Source organism: Trachemys scripta, chromosome 18 (assembly GCF_013100865.1).
Source record: "Trachemys scripta elegans isolate TJP31775 chromosome 18, CAS_Tse_1.0, whole genome shotgun sequence".
Taxonomy (NCBI): domain Eukaryota; kingdom Metazoa; phylum Chordata; order Testudines; family Emydidae; genus Trachemys; species Trachemys scripta.
In genome coordinates, this window is record NC_048315.1 from 23,190,966 (window position 1) to 23,215,806 (window position 24,841).

Consider the following 24,841-nt stretch of genomic DNA (forward strand, 5'->3'; position numbering starts at 1 on the left):
CCCACCCCCCGCCACCACCCTACACCACCCGCCCCGCGGACACCCCCCCCCGAACCCCCGCCCCCCCCCCCCTGTCTCTTGACTGCCCCATCCAAAACCTCCCTGCCCCTTCTCCGACTCCCTGGCCCCCTTGTTGTTGGCCTTCACCTAACGTCTCTGTGAACTTGCTCAGGAACGGCCGGAGCCGTTCGTCCCAGCAGTGGAGGAGGAGCAGGGGAGGAGCTCCAGACTGCCGGAGGCGATCTGCGAATGCAGGGAAGGAGGGAGGGAGTGATCTCTGCTGCAGGGGAGGCGGAGGAGGGGTCTCTCTGGCTGTCGGAGCCCCATGTAAGTGGTACCATCCTGCCGGCTGCCCTGTTAGCCCCGCGCACTCTGCATGGGAGGGGGGAGGGAGGGAAGTCCGGACATTTACAAATTCCCCCCGGACGCTATTTTTAGCTCAAAAAGCCGGACATGTCCGGGGAATCCGGACGAATGGTAACCCTAACTAGTATCTTAGGAGGATTTTAAACAGAAGCCCCTAAAGTTGGACATTTTTAAATCAACAGGTCCAGATAACTTGCACCAAGAGTTTTAAAAGAGCTGGCTGAGGAGCTTGCTTGATCACTAATGTTGATTTTCCATAAGTCTCAGAACACTGGATAAGTTCCAGAAGACTGGAAGAAAGCTAATGTTGTATTAATATTTAAAAAGGGTAAATGATGACCTGTGTATAGGCCTATTAGGCTTACATCCATCCCAGGCCAGATAATGGAGCAGACGATATGGGATTTGATTAGAGTAATGTAAAAGAGAGTAATGTAATTAATGCCAATTAACATGGGTTTATGGCAGTAGCTCTCAACATTTCCAGACTACTGTACCCCTTGCAGGAGTCTGATTTGTTTTGCGTACCCCAAATTTCACCTCACTTAAGAACTACTTGCTTACTAAATCAGACATAAAAATACAAAAGTGTCACAGGATGCTATGATTGAAAAATTGCATACCTACTCATTTTTACCATATAATTATAAGATAAATCAATTGGGATATCAATATTGTACTTACATTTCAGTGTATGTATATAGAGCAGCATAAACAAGTCATAGACTGTATGAAATTTTAGTTTGTACCGACTTTGCTAGTGGTTTTTGCATAGCCTGTTGTAAAACTAGGCAAATACCTAGATGAGTTGATGTACCCCCAGAAGACCTCTGTGTATCCCCAGGTTTATGGAAAATAGATCCTGTCACACTAACTAAATATCTTTTTTGATGAGATTACAAGTTTAGATGATGAAGGTAATAATGTTGATATGATATAGTTAGACTTATGTAAGGCATTTGACTTGGTACTGCATGACATTTTGATTAAAAAACTACAAAGATGCAAGACTAAAATGGCACACATTAAATGAATTAAAAGCTGGCTAACTAATAAGTCTCAAAGTGTAATTGTAAATGGGGAATCATCATTGAACGGTGTGTTTCTAGTGCAATCCTGCAGGGATCTTTCTTGGCCCTAGGCTATTTAACATTTTTATTAACGACCTCGAAGAAAACATAAAATCATCATGGATAAAGTTTGCAGATGAGACGATGATTGAGGGCATGGTAAATAATGAAGAGGACAGGTTTCTGACACAGAGCAATCTGGATCACATGGTAAGCTTGGCCCAAGCCAACAATGTGCATTTTAATACGGCTAAATGCAAATGGATACACCTAGGGACAAAGAATGTCATTCACACTTACATCATGGGAGAGTCTGTCCTGGGAAGCAGGGACTCTGAAAAAGATCTGGAGGCCATGGGGGATAATCATCTGAACATGAGCTCCCAGTGTGCAGTGGTGGCCAAAAGGGCTAATGTGATCCTGGGATGCATAAACAAGGGAATCTCAAATAGGAGTGAGAGGTGATTTTACCTCTGTATTTGACACTGATGTGACTGCTGCTGGAATCCTGTGTCCTGTTGTGATGTCCACAATTCAAGATGGATGTTGATAAATTGAAGAGGGTCCAGAGAAGAGACATGAGAACGATTAAAGGATTAGAAAGTGCTTTATAGTGATCGACTCAAGGAGCTCAATCTATTTAGTTTAACAAAGAGAAGGTTAAGGGGTGACTTGATCACATTCTGTAAGTACCTACATGGGGAACAAGTATTTAATAATGGGCTCTTCAAATAGCAGAGAAAGGTGTGACATGATCCAATGGCTGGAAGTTGAAGCTCCACAAATTCAGACCGGAAATAAGGCTTACATTCTTAAGTGAGACTAATTAACCATTAGAACAATTTACCTGGGTCGTGGTGCATTTTCTATCTCTGACAAATTTTAAATCAAGATGGGATATTTTTCTCAAAGATCTGTTCTAGGAACAATTGTGGGGCAGTTCTTCGGCCCGTGTTATACAGGAGGCCAGACTAGATGATCACAATGATCCCGTCTGGCCTTGAAATCTATTAACTATGAACCTGCCTCGCTCAGGCTAGAAGGGAACTTGGGAGAGAACTGGACGAGGCAGCTGCAGGAAGTGGGATTACAGAGAAGGCAGGGAGGGTGGAATCCTTCTCCCTGCTGCATGTGGCAGGTGCAGAGGTGCTGGAGATCTACAGTATGCCCCAGTGGGGGTGGGAGAGGACTGCAAGACAAAGCCATTCAGCAGTGCCCAGTATACTGTGATCCTGGCCAGAACGTCACTCCGGAAAGGCACTAGAGGCTGGCTCCCACACGAGCCCCTGGAGCATGTCAAAGATGCACAAGTGTTGCCATCTCTTGTGATTTTATGGTGAGTCTTGTGATGTTTGATGTTGTGATTGAAGCACCAGATCCTGGAGTCCTGTGATTATGGGAGAATTTCAGCTTTCATTTTTAAAAAGTGATTTCCTAGTCCCCTGGTTGCAGAGAAAAGCTGGAAAATGGGCTCCCCCAAGTCCAGCAGGTAAACAGAGACCCCAACTTACAATTTTTTAAAACTCTAATGATTTGGTGGGCCTGGCTTTGTTATTTTGGAGCTCAGGGGGCTGGCAAATCTGCAGGCCTCTGTAATAAAGCTAAATCATGTGAAATGAAACGATTAACAGATGGACTAATCAGTGGCCATATTATCTGAGGTATAACTGATAACAAGGTGACCAGGCTATAACCATGGCAGGTGGCTGGGGCCAGGAAATAAAGATCATACTCCAGTGTGTGGCACCCTTATTCCCTCCTAAGCCAGGGGTCAGCGAGCCCTGAGTGCGCTACATGGGGACAGCACCATTCAGTGAGGAGACGACCTTGCTGCCCGCACAGCCAGCAGCAAATGGGGAAGCAGCTCTCCTCAGGGCCATGTGTCCCCTGACACAACCTCCCTCAGCTCGTCACTCACCTAGACCCGGGGTGCGGCAGAAGGCCTGTCAGTAGAGGTGTTGGGGCCACAGTGGACCTGAGGACCGGGCTGGCATAGCAGACCTCACTGCAACTGGGTGCTATGATCCCCAGCCTGGGCAGACAGACTCGCACTAGCTCTGCCAGTGCCCAGAGCTCAGACCCAGGGCTCAGGCCAGCTTGGACCAGGTGGCTAGCCGGAGCTGCTGCCAGCGCTGCAAAGACCATGCCGCTCTTTTTAATGCACTAGCTCAAGCTCGTGGTGTGGGCTGGGAGCCTCACTCCCATCTGCAATGCACTGAGACCTCAAGGGCGGCCCCAGCCTGACCCCTGCTACCCCCAAGGGGATGATCCTTCATTTCCCCAGTAGCCTGGCTGCTGCCTCACCCAGCAAGCCCTGTGCCCCAGTCTTCCTCAGCAGAGTCCCACTGCCCATTCCAGACTCCTACATTCCCAGGCCAAAAGGGTCACTGTGACCATCGAGCCTGACCTGCTATATAACACAGGCCGGAGACGTGCTCCACAGTCATTCCCAGAGCACAGCTTTGAGAAATACAGCCCGTCTTCACTGAAAAATGGTCAGTACCTCAGATTACACCAGGGGATTACAGTGGACGAGAAGCTGGATATGAGTCAGCAATGTGCCCTCGTTGCCAAGAAGGCTAACGGCATATTGGGCTGCATTAGTAGGAGCATTGCCAGCAGATCGAGGGAAGTGATTATTCCCCTCTATTCAACATTGGTGAGGCCACATCTGGAGTATTGCATCCAGTTTTGGGGCCCCCACTACAGAAGGGATGTGGACAAATTGGAGAGAGTCCAGCGGAGGGCAACAAAAATGATTAGGGGGCTGGGGCACATGACTTACAAGGAGAGGCTGAGGGAACTGGGCTTATTTATTCTGCAGAAGAGAAGAGTGAGGGGGGATTTGAGAGCAGCCTTCAGGTACCTGAAAGGGGGGTTCCAAAGGATGGAGCTCAGCTGTTCTCAGTGGTGGCAGATGACAGAACAAGGAGCAATGGTCTCAAGTTGCAGTGGGGGAGGTCTAGATTGGATATTAGGAAAAACTATTTCACTAGGAGGGTGGTGAAATGCTGGAATGTGTTACCTAGGGAGGCGGTGGAATCTCCATCCTTAGAGGTTTTTAAGGCCCGGCTTGACAAAGCCCTGGCTGGGATGATTTAGTTGGTGTTGGTCCTGATTTGAACAGGGGGTTGGACTAGATACCTCCTGAGGTCTCTTCCAACTCTAATCTTCTATGATTCTATGAATCCACCACAATCCCTAATAAACTGTCCCAATCAGCAACCAGGCCCAGGCCCAGAAACTGGGGAGGTGGCAGAGTGTGTGGGAAGAACAGGCTAGGAGTGGGGTGCGGCTCTGGAGGGGGGATGTTGGGTGTGTGGGGAGCACAGACTGGGGGCAGGGAGGGGTTCTGGAGAGGGGGATGTGGAATGTGTGGAGGAAACAGGCTCTGTGGGACTCTGGAGGGGGGGACATGGGTGTGAGGGGAGCACAGGCCAGGAGTGGGGTGGGGCTCTAGAGGGGGAATGTTGGGGGTGTGTGGGGAGCATAGGTCAGGGCGGGGCTCTGGAGGGGGGACATGGGGTGTGTGGGGAGCACAAGCCGGGGGTGCAGTTCTGGAGGGGGGGTCGTGGGGTGTGTGGGGAGCACAAGCTGGGGGTGGAGTTCTTGAAGAAGGGACCTGGGGTGTGTGGGGAGCACAGGTTTGGAGTGGGGTTCCAGAGGAGGGATGTGGGGGAGAGGGTGTGGAGCACAGGCTGGGAATTGGGTGGGGCTCTGGAGGGGGGACGTTGGGTGTGTGGGGAGCACAGGCCATGGGTGGATCTCTGCGGGGGGATGTGGGATGTATGGGGAGCACTGGCCCGGGCGGGTAGTTCAAGACAAGTGTTGCTACTGTAATAGGCCTGCACCCCTGATGTTGGAGCCCCTCATCCATCCCCTGCCCCATACCCCATAGCTGCCTACAGCACCCGTGAATGAGCTGCTGTGAGGTGTGGGCCACGCTCAGCCCGCGTTCGTTCGACGGGGAAACGAGACACGGCACAGCAGGGCTTGGAGCAGCTGCAGTTTAATGTAGAAAATCGCACTCATTTATTAACATTTCACATCGGCAGGAAGATCACAGCCTGGCCCCCAGTCTGCGGAAGGGGGCTCCCATGTCACTCTGGGGCACAACCCTCTTCCAGCACTCTCCTGGCATCCCAGCGCCCCTGCTCGCACCGTCCGTCCTCCTCCTGGCACGCCCAGCCCCCAGAGCCACTCTGCTGTCATCAGCGGAGCTCTGCCCCATGCTCCAGCTCTCGGGGGCAGCCTGTGGGTCTCCACTGGGGAAGCAAATCAGCCACACCTACGGGGGCCCCTTCCCAGAGGCGAGCCCTGGAGCTGCCTGGTCTAGGCTGTATAATTGGGAGCCAGCATCAGGCCACAGGATGTGCCCGGTGCCTGCTGCAGTGGCTCTTCCGCTCCCCAGGGACGGCAGCCCACAGGAGCTGTAGCCAGCTGATTACTGGGCAGCCTCCAGGCTGTTCCCGTTGCAGTGGTCCGGGTGCAGCTCCCCTGTTCCAGTCTCAGCCGGAGATGGGCGGCAGCCGGCTCCCAGAGAGGGTGTGTGCCACCAGAGGAAGCACCTTTCCTTTCTGCTCTTGCTCAACCTGCCTGGCTCTGCTCCCACCTCCCAAACCGGTTTGTCCAGCTGGGCCACTGACATCCAGTCCCCAGCACTGCCCCTCCTGCGGGTGCCGCTGACACAGAAATCACAGGTGCAGCTAAACAAATACAGGCCTGAGAATGGGTCAAAGCAGAAACACAGGGCAGGGGTGGGCCGGCGGGAAACAGCTCCCTGCTCAGCAGCCCAGCCCCTCAGGATGGGCCCTCTGAACCAAGCACTGTCTGATGGATATTAAGAGCAGGCCAGAGCCCTGTCTCCACTCGGAGCGTTGGCCAGTATGGCTCTATAGGTACAGCCACGGGGGCAAACCTCCCAGGGGAGCTGCAGCTTGTCCCAGCAAGTGTGCTGTAGCCAATACAGCTTATCCTGGCTCCCTGAGAGAAACAAAAAACAACAAGGAGTCTGGTGGCACCTTAAAGACTAACAGATTTAGTTGGGCATAAGCTTTCGTGAGTAAAAACCGGATGCATCCGAAGAAGTGAGGTTTTTACTCACGAAAGCTCATGCCCAAATAAATCTGTTAGTCTTTAAGGTGCCACCAGACTCCTTGTTGTTTTTGTAGATACAGACTAACACGGCTACCCCCTGATACTTGAGAGAAACAAGCGATGCTGGTTTTCCTGCGCCTTCTCTGCAACTTTTGCCAGCACAGAAATGTGGTACAAATCACACCCCTACGTGACACTGCGCTACCAGCAGAAGTTTCTAGTGTAGACCTGGCCAGAGCCACCAAGAGCGAGTGAGACAGAGACACGCACTGAACGACACCACAGAAACTCAGAGACACACCCAGAGACCCAGCCACGGAGACATGACGCACACCCAGCCAGAGACACTGACAGACACGTGGACACACAAAGGGGCCCTGTTGCAGTTTCACTCTAATAAGGCAGTCTCAGACTGAAAGCTGTGCAAGGGCCCGTCCGAAATGCCAGCACCTGCTGGAGACCCGAGTTCTGGTGCTGGAAGGAGGCCTAGAGGCCCCCACCCTTCCCTCAGGCGCTGCAGGGGAGGAGTGGCAACACCTGGGCCTCGCTGCAGCTTTCCTTCCTCTGCAGGGGCTGGGCTGGGAGGACCTGCCCTGCCCCAGCATCCTCTCTCTGTCCCCCTGAAGCACGGCGCTGCCAGAGCAGTCAGGGACGGTTTTAATCTATTCTCCATTTTAACTCGGATTAAAGAACCAGCTGAAATCTCAAGGGAAACAGAGAAGCACCTGCAAACTCTCTTACTACCCTGCCCCCCCACCCCCCTCCCCCAGCTCCCCTCCTGCGAGGGGGCTGGCTGACAATGCCGGAGCTAGCCAGGCCTTGGGGAGATGCCCAGCAGAGCCCGACTGGCAGCCAGGTCCAAGCCCAGGCTGGCTTCGCTCGGTGACCTTGGGGAATGCCAGGAGCTCTCTGGCACTGGCACAAACAAGCTGCAGTGGCAGATTCTTAGCACTGGGGCCTGTGCACCTGTCAGCCAGGGATCTGCTGAGGGCGTGTCTGAGCAGCCAGCCAGCCCTGGCACCGGGAGCTTCTGCTCTCAGGAGGCCGAGCCGCTCTGCAAAGGGCCCCGCTCACGAAAAGGCCACAGTCTTCTCCTTAGGGAAGCTCCTTGCCAGCTTCTGTCTGTGTTCAGCCATCAGGTCCAGGGCCACAGGGGGGAGAGCTGGGCTCAGGCAGAAGCACAAGGTACAAGCAGAGCAGTGGGCGGGATCTGGACAGGATGGCAGCTCCTTGATTGTCTTGTTGGGGTGGGCGGGGTGGCCCCCAGGGTGGGGGAGGCACAGAGCACACACAGTCCCTAGACGTAGTTACTGGCCGGCACCGAGCGAGCAGCCGTGTACTTGGCAGAGTAGGGTTTCTCATTCCGGGGGGGGCAGCTGCAGCAGAGAAGGGCCCCCCCGATGAGCAGGAGAGCAGATGCCGCCCAGCCGATGTACAGGGAGGCCCCCAGCTCTCTCTTCTGCGCCTCGGTGACCATAGGGTTGTAGAAATCCCGGATGATGTTGTTGGCTGACCAGGAGACGGGAATGAGGATCATGATGCCAGCAATGATGAAGATGATTCCAGAGACGATCATGACTTTGGCTTTGGCAGAAGCGTCCTCCACACAGTTGGTGCATTTCCCTCCAATGATGGCCAGGAGGAGGCCGAGCACGGCCAGCACGATGGCGATCACCACCAAGGCACGAGCCGCCTGCAGGTCCTGGGGCAGCGCCAGCATGGAGTCGTAGACCTTGCACTGCATCTGGCCCGTGCTCTGCACCACGCAGTTCATCCACAGCCCCTCCCAGATGATCTGAGCCACCACAATGTTGTTCCCGATGAAGGCCGTCACCCTCCACATGGGGAGCCCACAGCACAGGATGGTGCCCAGCCAGCCAATGACAGAGAGGGCAATGCCCAGCACCTGAAGCCCCATAGAAGCCATCACTCCCTGCTCTCTGCCTTGCACAAGCCCAGACAGAGCTGACTGGTGTCCCTGGAAGCGGAGGTGCAATGCTCCACGGCTGGACCATTCGGAGAAGTTATATGCCTCTGCAGTGGGTGGAGTTTCATCCCCCTTGCTCCATCCACTTTGCACAGACAGAATGTGTAAAACCAGTTCCCCAAGATTCCTGGGCTCTGCATTCTCACCACAGCAGTGATGCTCCAGGACAGATTACAGAGGGACCAGCTCTCACACCCTGCCATGGAGGCTGCTCCCAGGGGCGCACAGCTGGGCTGCCTTACACCTCCCACCATTTGTCCTAATTTAGGGTTTTCCCCATCTTTGCTAAAGTTCCATCTGGAAAGAGCCCCCCAGGGAATGGGCGGGGGGGGGGAAGCAGGCTCTGCAGGTGGAGGGGAGGAAGCTTGCAGAGAGGGTCTAAGTCAATGGTTCTCAAACTTTAGTACTGATGACCCCTTTCACATAGCTATCCTCTGCATGCGACCCCCCCTTATACATTACAAACATTTTTTTATATATTTAACACCATTATAAATGCTGGAGGCAAAGTGGGGTTTGGGGTGGAGGCTGACAGCTTGTGACCCCCCATGTAATAACCTCGTGACCCCCTGAGGGGTCCTGACCCCCAGTTTGAGAATCCCTGGTCTAAGGAGTCTGGGCTCTATTCCCAGCTCTGCCATTGACCCACTGCGTGATTTTGGCCATGTCGTGCCTCCGTTTCCGCCCCCTGTAGAATGGCGTTCTCAAGGGTCACTGCTGTGATAGGGTTGGGCTCTCCACAGCTGTCACTGACTGCCTTCTGGGCCCCTCCCTACTGGGCAGCACAGCCCACTGTGGTGTGCCCTGCTGGGAGCCTGTCACCTCATCCCGCCCAATCCCAGGAGGCAGAGCACAAGCTGCTGCCCTCGTTTGTACCAAAGCTGGTTGTTGACAGCATCCAGGTCTGAATCAGGCCTCAGGGATGTGGTGTCCCCAGTGTGTCTGGCCCCGCCAATCACTGAGAGCCCCAAACCGGTCTGAGCTGCTGGCTGTTGCAGGATTGCCAGAGAGGAAGGGCGGGGGCAGGTCCCTGTGAACAAGCACTGCACACAAGAGCTTTCTGTGGACTGTCATCACACAGCATCCCTCCCTCCCTCCTCCCCAGCACAGCAGTGTCACACTGGCGCCTGCAGCCACCACACCGCCATGCTGTCCCAATCACTGACTCAGCCCAGAATGCGGCTGGGAGGCCACTCCTCAACATCCCTGCCCAGAGAGAGGCTGGGGGAGGAACAGACAGACTGGGGCAGGGAGTGGTGCAGACCTGCCTTTTGCCCTGGGGCAGCTGGGGCTGATAACTGGGCTGTGGCAATCCCTCAGGTCTGCACGCAGCTAGCACCACCCATGGGCCCGGTACACCTGGCTGAGAAACCCTTGCTATCAGGGCAAAGGCGCAGGAGGGGTGTTGGGGAGCCCAAGACAGATCTACTTCCCCACCCCACCCCAGGTCCCAATGGGTCCATGTCATGGGGTGCGCTCATTGGGAGCACAACTAGTTACTGCTGACTCACGGCCTTAGCTTGGGCTGGGACACAAGTGGGATCTTACGTTGCTTCTGAAGGGAAATCCACTGCTGGAGAGACAGCTGGGCCCCAAGCTTCACAGCCCTGCAGAGCCACCAGCGGGCAATGGAGAGGTCACAGGGACTTGGGGGGATAGAAGACAATGGAGAAATGGTCTCTTGCCCGTAAATCTCTATCCATCCCCAGACAAACCCCTCTAGCTATCTAGGCATTTCTGCACACCCATCGCTGTGGTTTCGAGGCAGCTATGACCGCTGCCCAGACCCAGCGAGTGAAAATGGGCAGTTCCTGGAGAATGCCAAGAGCAGGGTCCTGAACCCCTGGTCCTTCCCAGAGAGCAGCACGACACCAGCCCAGACACACAGCCAGTGGCCACTCATGACAAGTATCTGATCCAGAAATCAGAGCCTATCAGAGCCACTGAGGAGATCCTCCCCCATCCCCCTAGTCTGCATCTCACCATCCGGGAAGGACTGTCTGGGAATGGCAGAACAACAGGACCCAGTGCCCCCAGATCCCAGAATTCAGCCTAGCGAGCAATGGGGATCACAGATGCTGCAGGAAAACAGCAGAGTAACCTTGTGAGGAATCCTCAGACTCCTGCAGTGTGGGAGGAGACCCCAAGGAACAAACTGTGTGCTCCAGCTTCTCCTCATGGCCCAAGGCTAGGGCAGTGTGACAGCATGGAGACCAGAGACGTATCTAGACAACCAAACAAAAGCCCAACAGTTAAATCACCTTGGTTATTGTCACCTCCACTGTGATCCTTCCACAGCCACAGTCCTCCTGATGCTCCCCTTACGTCACCACCTGGATACAGATGACTCACCTGGATACAGATGACTGACATGCATCTAGGGAGTCAGGAGCAGCAGGCACAGACTATCAAGAGGAACTCTTATAAGCAGAGCAAGGGCATATCACCCTCTTTAGTAGCTTAGTGGAAAATTCACAATAGTATAAGCCTAGAGAGCATAAGTTCTAATACCTGGTCATCCACTGATGGCTGTTAATATTGCTGGACACTTCACTACCCTTATTAGGCACCATACTGCTGCCTTGGGGGCAACTATCACTGATGTGTTTCACAGATAAGGTACCTGAGAAAAAGATCACTTCAGGTACAGCTTGGAACAGAACCCAGGCCTCAAACACAACAGGGGAAGAAGGCACGTTCATTTTGCCACTCAGAAGGTCTGTACCAGTACAGGAGTTTCTGTAACCCACACTAACCCAGTCTGGCTCTGTGTCAACCCCTAGGGACTAGACGACATAAAGAGGTTTATGAATGCAACTGCTTCCATGCTAAGGCAGCTCAAGCGATAAAGGCTCCTGCTTGTACACGCAGACAGTTAGGGGTCAGTCAGCCAGATGACCCAGACAAAGGCAGTGCTGCAATTGACTATGTTGTCTGTGCCATGTACTGCCTCCTTGGTAAGAACATGGGAGGATGCCATGCTTGTAAAACTAACCTCGCTCTTTCTTAAGAGAACTATTTACAGAGCTGCTGCAACTAGCACGCTAGCCATGGGCATGCAGACAAGTTCCATGCAGGCGGCTACACTCGCTGTAGCCAGGAGACCACTGTGGGCACCCACTGGCTCACATATGTGCTAATAGTCTGGTCCATCAGGTGCTCCTGTAAGCGAGGTGGAACCTGGGTTGTAGAACTGAAAGTTAGATGTTCAAACTCTGTGGATTTCCCATATAGTGGTGAAAAAATATGCATAAATAAACCTGCAGAAATTGTTGCATTAGTGTAACACTTCTGTACTTAGAAGTGAATTTGGATGTTTTCTTAATACATGTTTTGCTGTTGCATTCTCAGTGTTTGTATTGTGGCTAATGGGAGCTGCACTTTAAGAATAGGGTGGGGCACTTTGTTGTAGACTGTTTAAGAAGGACAGCAGTGTGTGGGAGATTTTACCTGTTTGTCTGGAAAGGGGAGATGGGGCCTGTGTGAGCTCCAAAAAGGTCAGAACTTACTTTTCCTGAGAACAGTCTCATTCATGCAGATAAGTGCTCATGGGGGACTAATGGCCTCAGGCCATTGCTAATGAGCTACAGAGCCCGTCTGAATCCTGCCCTGCTCAGCAATGTTAAACCTTGTTCCCATGTAATGGCTGTTTGGTGACCTCCCCGTGAGGTGAGTTTGGTGAGTCCTAGTTCCTGCCCCTAGACCACAAACTCACTATTTTACGCTAGGGGTGGGAGTCTCAAAGGGGACTTGGGTGCTTAACTGCCACTCTCCAGGCACCTCTCTGTCAGGGCGTCAAACCGGTACTGACCCTGAACCCCAGCCTTGTCCTACCTCCTGGTCCTGAACCAGAACTGAACTGAAAAAACTGTGGGTTCCCAGTTAAAATAAAAGGTCTGCATTTGTAACGTTGACAGACCCCGCTCGTCAGGATCGAACCTGGGACCTCATTGCGTGAGCCTCTACTGCATGAGCTAAAAGCCACCTGGGCCTTAGCTAAGGCTGTAGCACACCCATTAATCTCTCGCTCAGTGCCACTAGCGAGGACAGAGCACCACACCCAGGAGGTGTGTGGGTTACACATTTTTTTAGCTCACTATTAAAAAAAAAATGTGATCTTATTTTCATTATAAAACAAGACAACAAAACAGGAGCAGCGGAAGCTCCTAAGAGTGGGGGGGCCACCGGTGCCCAAACTATGGTCCTGCCCGCCCGTGCCAGCCCTTCCCCCGATGCCCCACCCTCATGCCGCCCCTCACACCCAAGACCCCATCCCTTGCTCATTCCTCTCCGCCCCCTCTTCCCCATCTCCTCTTATGGCCAGTAAAAAGTGGGAGGGCACTTTTAAAAGTGATGGGGCCATGGCCCCCCTTAGTCCGGCGCCCCTCCAACAAAATACCACATTGGCACCTGTTCGCTACCAGAAAGAGCTGGCACAGTCTGAGGAGGAGAATGAGAACAGGAGGGCAGCCCATGCGAGCAGACAGGGAGGGGAAACTGCACCACATAAGGCAGCCGGGGCCCCATGGTCTCTGAGATTCCCCTCTGGGCAGAAAAGAGGTGAGATGCTCCCTGGTCTCAGAAGTAACAATAACACTTCAAGCCCAAAGGAACCGTAATGGGTTCCCAACCAGGGCTCCCCCCATGGCCCCTGGGTAGCTCCTCCCTCCAGCTGCCCCACTGCAGGCCCCAAATTCAAATGTATCCTCCTCCCTCCCCCAAGGTCCAATGTGATAAAGCAAATGCTAGAAGATGTTCGCTCAAACAAGTTGCTCATAAAAAATAGTCATGTTTATTTGACAACCCAAAAACACTAGTATCAGGGGGTAGCCGTGTTAGTCTGTATCTACAAAAACAACAAGGAGTCTGTTAGTCTTTAAGGTGTCACCAGACTCCTTGTTGTTTCAAAAACACTAGGAAAACTCATGGAAAGCTAAAGTTAAACAATAAATAAATGTTCAAAAATTGAAACAGTTTCCATTTTAAGCTTCAATTCTCTTTTTTTTTAATTTACTTCCACTAAGATTGAAATTTGATTTGTGCCAGTAACTGAGCGGAGGGGTGTGGGTGTGTGTGTTTGTCTTGAACCAGAACTGAATCCAAATACACTGAATGCAACTGAACCTGAACTGAATTGAACCAAAATCAACACCAGTTCCAGGTCCTGTGGCCTGGATCTACACACCTAAGTCCCTTGGAGGGACTCAGCCTGGCCTACTGGCTAGCTTAGGCAACGCGGCTTGCTGGATTTTGTGACTCCCATTCCTAGGCACCCCATGCGCTGGGGGGGAGCCTGGGTGCCTAACTCAGCATTGTGAATACCAGCAGGCAGCACAGTGCCCAAACGTTAGGTGCAGCAGTGTCTACGTGCCCTTTGTGAATCTCAACCTAGACCTTTAGCTCTTTGGGGCAGCTGGTCCTCTAGCATGAGCTCATGCAGCAGGGACCAAAAGCATCTTCCCGCAGTACATGTGGAAGAGCGGCCAACACTGTATATGCTGCCAAAGCGGGGTATGCAAATGTCAGAAGACAGGCCAAAACCACATTTTTAATCTCAGGATTTTGGGGGTCTGCGTCACAATTTTCTTTTTAAAAAGGAAAATTTACAATAAATGCTCACATACTCCATCGTCCAGGACTTATTCCTTAGTCGGGATCAGGTTAATGTTTAAAGAACCTCGCTAAAGATTCTGGCTTGCTGGCTGCAGGGCCCTCTTCCTCTGAGTACACTAAAAAGGGTGTCCAAATTTCTAAATACCTTTCTTCTTTTCAGTGCTTCTCTCATGTACATACTGGGTATGAAAGCTTTTCCATTACAAGGACTGTCCATACGTTCCTTTACCCCAATTCCATAGGAGGAGAAGTCATATTTTTCCAATAACATGCATTACAAAATCTTGCAGCTAACAATAAAAAAGAAATTAATTTGTGGTTGTGTTCAAAATGTAGCTCCTTTACTGGAGCATTAAGTCAGCAGTTCAGGGGACCCTCTAGGATGCATTTGGTCATAAGATGAATCTCTTTAATAATTTCCTCCCAAAACCTTCTAATTCTGGGACACACACAACCAACACATGCACAAGTATGTCCCCGCTTCCCCACAACCCCTCCAGCACAGCGCCTCTCTAGTAGCAAAAATAGGATGGATCTGAACTGCCATCTTCACAGTTATGATTTTTGGGCATAGTGATGAAAAAATGATGGAGCTTGTTATAACAACGATGCTATAGACAGCCACACAGGCAAGAATCCGAACTCAGGGCTAAGCCTTTGAACATGTCAAACAGCAGGTGCTCTTTCTGTGTCACACTGAGGATGCAGGATGAATAAAGCGAACTAGCCAGGCTGAACCACAAACTCTTGCAAGGTTGTGAAGTATCTTCCTCTTTTACCTCCTCTTCTATTTTAGACGCTTTATGCTTATAGAATCGTAGAATCATAAAAGATTAGGATTGGAAGAGACCTCAGGAGGTCATCTAGTCCAACCCCCTGCTCAAAGCAGGACCAATCCATTTGTGCTAGAGCTATAGTAGATCAAACTATATATTGGATACACCAGGGGTGCTGGAACAATTTTTATAGTGGGGGTGCTGATGACGGAAACCATGGAAACCATGTATTTGGTGTTTGTTATTACTACTTCATGCCAGGGGGAGCAGCAGCTCCCCCAGCACCACTGGGATACACTATTAGACAGTATAACAGGCTAGGAACAAAAGTGTTCCGGTGCCTAACTCCTAGGTACCCTGCCACCCAGTGGAATTTGCAGCCCCGAGTAGGCACCCACAGTTGGACCCACAAGGGGAATTAGGTGTCCAACTGCCACTTTAGGTGCCTAAACCCAATTTTTAGATCTTCAAAATCCTGGCTAAAAAGCTGCCTAACACTTTAGGCACCTGAAACCCCCAGGACCTAGATCCACAAATGCCAAATCCCTAAGCATCTGCATGTCTGCCTCTAGACCCGTACACTGTCTGGACGCCTCTCTCCTGCCCAAGCCCCAGCGTGAGCCACAGAGCAGGAGAAGAGGGGCAGTCCTCCATACGTCGCATCCATGGAGCCCATCCCACAGGCATGCTCAGAGACTGCCTACCGAATCGGGCCCATGCAGACTCTGGACGGTGCCCACCTTATAACTTTTAGCCCAGTGGTTAGAGCCCTCACCTGGGACATGAGAGACTCAGCTTCAATCCCCACTCTGCCAGGGGGGGAAAAGGATTTGAACGGGGGCCTCCCACCGCCCAAACGAGTGCTGTAATCACTGACCTACAGGATGCTTTGATTGAGGGAAGACAAAGGATCACTCAATCTCTTCTGTGGGAGCTGCTCCACTTTGGATAAATACAGACAGTCATAGGGCCAGAGAGAGGCTGAGCCTGTAAGCCTCCATGGGAGGTGGGAGGCCCAGGTCCAGTCCCGCTGCTTCAATGACTCTTCAATTATTTATCCAAACTGGAGCAGCTTCACCAGCAGACTAGCCCATAGTCCTGTGGTTAGCACCCACTCCTGGGAATCCTGTTCAAATCCTTTCTCCCCTCTTGCAGAGGGGGACTTGAACCTGGGTCTCCCACATCCCAGCTGAGTGTTCTAGTCACTGGGCAAAAAGTTACCAGGCAGGTGGTTCTTCCTCCAGCTCTTTCTTGAGGAGGCGCCTAGCTCATTCTGACAAGGAATGACGGAGGGCATGTCTACACTGCAAGAAAAGCCCCGCGGCACGACCACAGCTGACTCGGGTCCGCAGGGCTTGGGCTCTGGGGCCTTAAAATAGCAGTAGGGAGGTGTGGGCTCTGGCTGGAGACCAGGTTCTGAAGCCCTGGGGGGGGAGGGTCTTGGAGCCCAGGCTCCAGTCTGAGTCCGAATGTCTCCACTGCAATTTTTAGCTCTGCAACCAGAGCCCTGTGACCAAGTCAGCTGACCTGGCCTTTGAGACTCGGTGCCATAGGTGTGTTATTACAGCCTAGACATACCCTTAGACACCTACGCGACCGGACTCTAGCAGAGGGGTTCCCGCTATGGATCACAAGTAGAGATAGGCACCGCGCTGCAGCCTGGACTTAGGTACCAAACTCTGAGGGAGGGGCGGGGCTTAGGAAACATCCATCTCGTCGCCATCTCCCATTGGCTAACACTGGCAGCTCCCCGCCCAGCGTCCTGGCTTTGGTGACTCGCATTCTGAGGTGCCTCTCACTCCCCGTGCCTTGTAGAGGGAGCCTAGGTGCCTAGCCCAGGCTTTGTGGGGCGCAGCGGTTTGTTCCTGTGATCTTCTAAATGCCGAAATGCTGAGTGTTGCAACGCCCCAATCCTATTGGGGATCGGGCCTGGGACCTAACCCCCAGCTGGGAATGCCGCTAGGCGGCAGGACACCTAAATGTCAGGCACTACAATGCCTGTGTGGATCTAGGCCCTGAAGGGCTTAGTGTGAGAAGGGGGCTACCGGAAGCAGGCTGGCTCCTGGGCTCCCCCCGCCCCAGCAGAGGGGCTGCAAGGCCAGGGGAAGAGTGCCAGGAGCAGGAGAGTCAGGCAAAGAAGCTCTGGGCCTAGGTAAAGGTAGTTATTGGAGCTGTGCTGAGTTGCTTTATTTGGGGGTTACGTGTCAGTGCGACCCACAAACGGGGCCCTGAAGAAAGGGCCTGTGCGGACCCTGGTGCTCACACCCGCCCTCTGCAAGAAAGAGAACTAACTTTAACAAAACGACATCTCCCGAGGTATTGATTCTGCATTAAAGAAGCTGATGCAGCCCTGTGTCATGCTGAAGCTGTATGACTGGCAGTTGCACGGAGAGCCTGTTGCATATGGCACGTCTACTAACCTCATTACGAGGTTCAGGGAATAATCCAGGACTGGTACAGAGATGCATACAGTTGCTTTGTGCGATTTCATTAATTGCTGTCTCCTGTTGGTGATGACCAAGCAAATAAGTCAAATGACTTGACATTGCTGCAGGACAGAGCCATCCAGGAGTGCGAGGAGACTTTCTAGAAAGACTGACTTCAAAATGGCCATGACTGCAGACAGCAGAGTGCTAAGGGAAGAGCATGCAGTTGCATAGAGTTGGCCAAAGGAGCTCACCACAGAGGGGCCCACGGAAGGTAACTTGCGGAAGCAGGTTACTGACTGGAGATGAGCCAGTGGGTATTCAGTGGATGGCCCAACATGTACTATACAAACTGATAGGGCACAAAATAGTTTGCACAAAGAAAGGGGAATTATCCAGAGACAAAGTTGCAAGAAGCCATAAAGGAGAATGAGGAGAGGGGACAAAACTCATCTTCTGGTTTGACATTTCAAGCTTTCCCCAGAGGCATGAATGAAAACAATGTTTTGTTCAATATGTCACTACCTGAAGTTGAAACATCTGGACAAGAGAGACTGTTAACGGGACTGTCGTCACCTGGCCAGCAAGTGTGCCCTCTTTTGGGTAACAACTAAGGATACTTTGGCTCCTAACAGCCCCACTAGGGGCTCAATCCAACATTTAGATGCCACTGGCATTCTCAAAACCTCCACTGACCTACGGCCTAACCTCACCAGCACCTCACTTTCTGCTGGTGGGCATGGGCAAAGATGCCTAAATACTGATGCCACCCCACAGCTAACGAGCTGCTTTGAGGCCTCGCTCCTGCTGACGCATCAACTGGCTGCTCAAACGAAATATTCCCCACCCGTCTCCACAGCAGAACCCGATCTGGTAGGTGTTCTCAGACCATGCCTACAGGATCAGGCCAGGGGCAGGCAAGCTGGTCGTTCTTCAGGCTCGCATGTGTGCACGCACTCCCAGGACAGCCAGTAGCCCAGCAATTTAGGGCACACCCTGTTTAAATCCCTCCTCTTCCTGATTTGGAGCAGGGACTTGAACCTGATTCTCCCACATCCCACGTGAGTGCGCTGGGCTACAGAATCACTCGCACACTCGCTCTGGCCCAATGAATATTTCAATAGTTATAGGAAATGGAACAGCTTCAGCAAGTCAGATTAACAGAAACGTGCCAGAATAACCAAGAGCCTGGCAGTTCGGGCACTCGCCTGGGAGAGCTGCATTCATGGCCTTGCTCAAAATCAGGCAAAGGCGGGACTGCCAGACTGGGAATCCTAATAAAAAAAATAGGCCTCTGGCCTGACAGGCCGGGATCAATGGGAGCTAGGTACCTAAGTACCTTTATGAATCTGAGAGCTAAGCCCTGCCCCTCTCCTCAGCATTTCCTATTAGCTTTCTTAGGCAGCTCCCCACTCCGCATGCTTCTGAGAACCCGTCTTACCTACCTGGTTCTCCCCACACACTGTATAATGGAGCCATTAGCTTAAATCAGGGCTCAGAATTCCACTAGGCAGCAGGATGTCTAAGGATTCTGGGTTGCAATGCAATAAGTTCCTTTCTGAATGTCTTTTAAAGTCCTATCTGGGGAGACCACTGCAAAATTCAGAAAAAGAGTAAGACTCCAACTGTTCTAATGCCTTGAGTGACTCACCTGAATGAACTCTGATCTAACTCAAGAACCAGTCATTGCAACAGTGAAGCTAAGCTGGAGAACCCACATTCATACCAGTTCCAACTGATAAGTAGCAGAAACAACTTTTATTCATGTGATGACTTGGTCATGTTAGGCTAAATGCTTCTCAGAAAGTATGTACCTTAATTAAAACCCTCTGAATGACTCAAATGTATGTGTACTTGTATTTCACTAACACGTTTAGTCTTAGTTATTTACAAGTCATGCTGATTCATTATGTCAGTTGAGAGTGCTAGGACAAGAGAAACTCATCACTCTACCTCAGCCTAATAATGATGTAATTGAAAGCTGGGCTTTATTGCAGCAAAAGTTACTTTGTCAAATCCTGAGTGTTAAAGAGGTCAATCTAAAAATTACATAGCTTTCAAGAGAATTAGACAAAAAGAGGAAGACACTTTGAATTGGCTTGTAAACTAAAGATTTTCCCACTATTGCTGTGAGTAATTCATTTTTTTATAAAGAAACAAACAAACAACAAAAAATCAATAAAAATGATTTGACCACTATTTGAACCTTTGGTTAAAGTGGCATAAGAACCCGCAGTGCTGGTGAAATTCCAGAGAATTTAGAACAGCTTCAAAATTATTACAGTTTGGGCTTAGCGTATGATAGTCTTCTGCATGTATAAGTGGCAAAGTATCGCTCTGAGTCATAGGTCATTCTGAACTGAAAACTAACATTCTTTGATAACTAAGTAATTTGTCTAAAATTCTAAATCCTGCTGTAGAATTGTTAGGTGGAACTGACAAGAGCAGTTCCATAATTCCACTGGGATATAATCTTGATGGGAAGTAAATACGGAGCTGTAATTAAGGATCCATAATTCCATGCTGGAACCACAATCACTTGCACCAGACTAGTAGAGAACTAGGACAAATATTACCTTTGTAACAAGGTTGTGATAAGACCTTAAATGCATTTAACTGATTTATCATCTCTTGATAATTGTAATTTTTCATGTTAAATTCCATTTTGACATTGTAAATATTATCAGCCAACCATCTGTATTCTGCTTTTTGTAATTTCTTATTAGCCAACACACCTTTTAAAGCAAATAAGCCTCAAAGATTTATATAAATTCTCCATCTTGTACTTTAGCTAAGGAATACAGATCCAAAGAACAGTGAGAAATCTAGTAGAAGGAACTGGCAAGTTAAACCATGTCACCAATGTGCATTAAATATGCCCACGCTCTCTGTCTCTCAGTAGCGGAGAGGGCCACTGGCATGGTGTGCTCCAGCCATATCGGCCTCTGGCATGGAGCACTGTGGTTGGCGTGGGCCCTTGGCCTGGAGCATGCTAGTGCCACGGGAACCCCCCTGGTACTGCATCTAGCAGTCAGAGGCCTCCCTTGCTTTGCAGTGTAGCCCTTGTGCAGGGTCCCCAGGAGAGTTCTGAGCAGCAGGGAAAGTTTCCTTCCCAACGCCCCTCTCAGTACAGCAAACCTTCCCCTACAGAGGCAGCTGGAGGGGCCCTCTGGGGAAGCAGGCACTGACCTCCTGCTGTTGGTGCACAGCACAAGTTGCAGGGCTCCGGGGAGGGGCCCTGGCTCATGTACACACACCCTAGTGCAAGATGGCAGACAGGCCGTCTGTTGTTCTTTGCATCCTACCCCGCTTGCTCCCCTAGCCAAGACAGGAGCTGCCATTGACGCCAAGCTCTGATTTACCTGCTGTTGAAGAAGGACCCTCATGAGATACTCAACAACAGAGCGTCTGTGTGTTCTGGAAGGGAGAGGATCTGGCAGCCCAGCTCCTGAAACACAATCAGACAGGAAGTGTTTACAGCCCCTGCCCAGAGGCAGGTTTTCCAATCCTTTAATAATAATTCTCATGGCTCTTCCCTGGACCCGTTCCAATGTAGCAACATTCTTCCTGCATTGTGGGCACCAGAACTGGACACAGGATTCCAGCAGTGGTCGCATCACTGCCAGATACAGAGGTAAAATCACCTCTTGACTCCTGATCAAGATTCCCCTGCATTAGCCCTTTTGGCCACAGCATCACACTGCGAGCTCACGTTCAGCAGATTATCCACCACGACCCCCACATGCTTTTCAGAGTCGCTGCTCCCACGATACAGCCTGTCACGGAGGGTGGGGGAGTCAGGGCTCTGCACCCCCCACTTCCTGCGATTCACCATGACTCTCAGACAGCCAGTAAAACTGAAGGTTTATTAGACGACAGGAACACAGTCCAAAACAGAGCTTGTAGGACCCCCTCAGTCAGGTCCATCTTGGGGGGCAGGGAGCTTAGACCCCAGCCCTGGGGCGTTCCCTCCGTTTTCCCAGCCAGCTCCAAACTGAACCCACCCCCCAGCCCCTCCTCTAGCCTTTGTCTCTTTCCCAGGTAAAGAAGTCACCTGATCCCTTTGTTCTCCAACACCTTCAGTTGGCACCTTTGCAGAGGAGGGGCCCAAGCCATCAGTTGCTAGGAGACAGGGTGTCGGCCATTTTCTGTGTAGACACCATCACACTGGCCCTCTCAGGCTCTGCAACAATCACACACCCTTATCCCACCACCTAGGTACTTAAGAAATGCATAGGGGAAACTGAGGCACCCACACAGTATTCAGAGAAAACATTATGAACATTCCCACTTCATCACACAGCCCCCATCCTGTAGGTATGGCCTGCATTCTTTGTTCCTCCATGGATAACTTTACATTTGGTTGTATTAAAACACATATTGTTTGCTTGCATCCAGTTTACCAACCGATCTGTATCACTGACCTCTTCATTACTGACCACTCCCCCAATCGTGTCATCTGCAAACTTGATCAATGATGACTTTCTGTTCTCTTCCAGGTCATTGATAAAAATGTTAAATAGCCTAGGGCCAAGAACCGGTCCCTGTGGAATCCCACTAGAAACACATCTGCTCAATGGCGATTCCCCATTTACAATTACTTTTTTCAACCAACAGTTAGGCAGCTTTTAATCTATTTAATGTGTGTCATGTCAATTTTACATTGTCCTAATTTAATACTCAAAATGGCCTGCCGTACCGTGTCAAACGCCGTACAGAAGTCTCAGTCTATTACAGCAACACTATTCCCTTTACCAGCCAAACTTGTAATCTCAACAAGAGAAGATATCAAATTAATCTGATGAGATAGGGAGAGATAGCTTAGTGGTTTGAGCATTGGTCTGCTAAACCCAGAGTTGTGAGCTCAATTCCTAAGGGGGCCATTTAGGGATCTGGGGGGGAAAAAAACCCAAACCCCAATTTTTTTGTCAGGGACAGTACTTGGTCCTGCTAGTGAAGGCAGGGGACTGGACTTGACTCAATGACCTTTCAAGGTCCCTTCCAGTTTTATGAGATGGTATATCTCAATATATTATATTATTTTCCATAAGCCTGTGCTGATTGACATGAATTATATTACCCTCCTTTAATTCTCAAGTTCCGTATCAGTCAATCCATCAATCCATTATTTTGCCTGGGCTCGATGTCAGACTGAGGGGCCTATAATTAGGGGGAAACCATTCTGGCAGCTCGAGGGGGGGGAGATCCCCAGACCTCCTTCCCTCCCCTTTACACCACAGTGACAGGAGCGCAGCCCTGTTCAGCCTTGCCATGGTGCAGCTTCCGTGGGGTGGGAGTCACGTGGCACGGCCCTCCTGCTCACAAACATTGTGATTCGTGACTCCTGAGCCCCTGTTGCCTGGGCCCACGTGAAGTCGGGAGCAGATTCTGCCCAGGCCGTTTATCCCAGTGCTTTGCCCTTTGGGGAACTGGGGGGGGGGGTGCAGGGGAAGAGACCCCACCCCAGGAGGTGACTGTAGTCTGACTGTTCTGACCTTCCTCTAACCACTGCATCAAGCCCATCCCAGGGGGCTCTTGCTGCGGACCCTCCCGCTAAGGTGAAGCCTGGCCCAGCCCACCCCTCCCCATGGCGCATGGGGAGTCAGAAAGGCAGGCCTTCTCTCTCAGCCACATTCGTGGGGGCAGCTCCTTGGAGATTCTGGGCGAGATTCACATGGAGACTCTGCTCCCCTTTGCAGCACTTAATGTCTAGGCACCCTGTACCCACGAGGTAGGCCCCCAGGCTCCCTATACACTGCCCGGGGAAAGTGAGACACTCACAGAAGCTGAGTGAGGAGCCGCCCAAGGGACCAGCAGGAAATGCCGAGGACTCTGTCCCTCGTGGTGAGTTAGGCAGCTGTGAGTCCAGGGCTGAACCAGGTCAGCCTTTTTTCAGGAAAAACTAAGGAGGAGGCAGCATTCCCCCTTCCCCGGGTCACAGCATTTACCCAGAATACAGGAGACCCGAGTTCAAATCCCCACTCAACCTGATTGGGAGCAGCTCGCCTATCTCCCCAGGGAATGCCTGAACCGCCAGGCAGAGCGACCTCCCAATCTGTCGGCTGGAGCTGTTTCACTGTGTTTAAAATACTTGCAGATTCACTGGATCAAAAAGAGAGCATGAGGTGAGCATGACTCCGTAGCTCAGTGCTTGGGGTGGGGAGCCCTGAGTTTACTTGCACTGGGGTCTCCCATGTCCTGTGTGAATGCTCTAACCACTGGCCACTTGAGTCTATGGGGGCACGGCCATCTCCCCCTTGGTTGTTTCACATGGGGCCTGGCAGGCAGCCCCTGCGCATGCCCGCGGGATTGGGCCCGGCAGGCATGATAAGCAGGGGAACACCTGGCTTGAGGATCTAGGAGCTGAGCGGACAGCCTCTGACAGAGACGTAAGGGGCTGTACTAGGGGAGACCTAGACAACTGCAGATCAGGTGGCAGCTGTTTGAGGATCTGAATTTTGGACTTCGGTGCCTAAAGTGGCAGTTACGTGCCTAAATCCCTTTGTGAATCTAGCACTCTGCCTCCATTATCCCATTCTCCTCCTTTCCCTTCAGGCCCTAACTGACTCAATGTCCCTCTTTCCCCATATAACAAGTATACTAATGACTTAATGCTGACACCTTCCATCCCAGGATCTCTGGGTGCTTTCCAGACGTGCATGAATTTGCCTTCCCACCCCCCGTGGGGCTGATCTCTAGCTCAGCCCCAGGCACTCGGTTCCCATGACAATGCGCACAGTATAAAATCCTAGAGACAGAGGAGATGTCAAGGGACAGCCTTGGACCTGGGTCAAACCAAGTGTATCGGGGGGCTATGCAGAGATGTAGATGCCTACGTGTAGACACCCATTTTGAACATCTTGCCCAGTGACTTTTAGGTTTCTGTGTTCTTCCCATGGGTGGGTTTGACACAGCTTCCCACTGCCCATCACAGGGCCCTGGGCAGAGGGGGGTCCATGGGATAGCGCCAGATAAATATTATTGGTCGACTGCAGGTAACAACAGCCGGAAAACAAGCTGTGTCCCCGCTCGCCCAGGCCTGCCGGTGACGGGGCCAGCTGTGCAGCTAAGCAACACAACCCCAAACAGGACAGAGCCAACAAACGTGGCAAAGAGCAGTTCAGGAGTTTGGGACAGGGGACTGCAACAGCCATGTGAGGGGGAGTCCCAGACTGGAGAGCCAGCCCCTCCCTATCCCCCCCATGGGGCACCGAGGTGCCAGACGGGACAGCCAGCCCCTCCCTATCCCCCCCATGGGGCACCGAGGTGCCAGACGGGACAGCCAGCCCCTCCCTATCCCCCCCATGGGGCACCGAGGTCCCAGACGGGACAGCCAGCCCCTCCCTATCCCCTCTATGGGGCACCGAGGTCCCAGACTGGACAGCCAGCCCCTCCCTAGCCCCCCATGGGGCACCGAGGTGCCAGGCGGGACAGCCCGCCCCTCCCTAGCCCCCCTATGGGGCACCGAGGTCCCAGACGGGACAGCCAGCCCCTCCCTAGCCCCCC

At 51.8% G+C, this 24,841-nt stretch overlaps 2 protein-coding genes across 5 annotated transcripts in view; both read right to left on the bottom strand.

The window, feature by feature from the left end:
* LOC117867609 (claudin-4-like) overlaps positions 1-24,841 on the bottom strand; it is a 39,277-nt gene that overhangs the window by 11,002 nt on the left and 3,434 nt on the right. For 3 of the 4 annotated variants that reach the window (XM_034752803.1, XM_034752804.1, XM_034752801.1), the window contains exon 2: positions 20,698-20,783. The gene's annotated coding sequence lies outside the window, so the exon portion shown is untranslated. Of the gene's footprint in view, positions 1-20,697; positions 20,784-21,389; positions 21,433-24,841 lie in introns of those variants that run through there. The other variant, XM_034752802.1, reaches the window with a different exon arrangement.
* On the bottom strand, positions 7,318-8,931 carry CLDN4 (claudin 4). The gene has a single exon (XM_034752805.1). The coding sequence runs from the start codon at positions 8,458-8,460 to the stop codon at positions 7,831-7,833; it is 630 nt and encodes a 209-aa protein (XP_034608696.1). The 5' UTR covers positions 8,461-8,931; the 3' UTR covers positions 7,318-7,830.

What these genes read in the sequence shown, in the direction of transcription:
- CLDN4 (XM_034752805.1), bottom strand. Translation starts at nt 8,460, where the DNA reads ATGGCTTCTATGGGGCTTCAGGTGCTGGGCATTGCCCTCTCTGTCATT.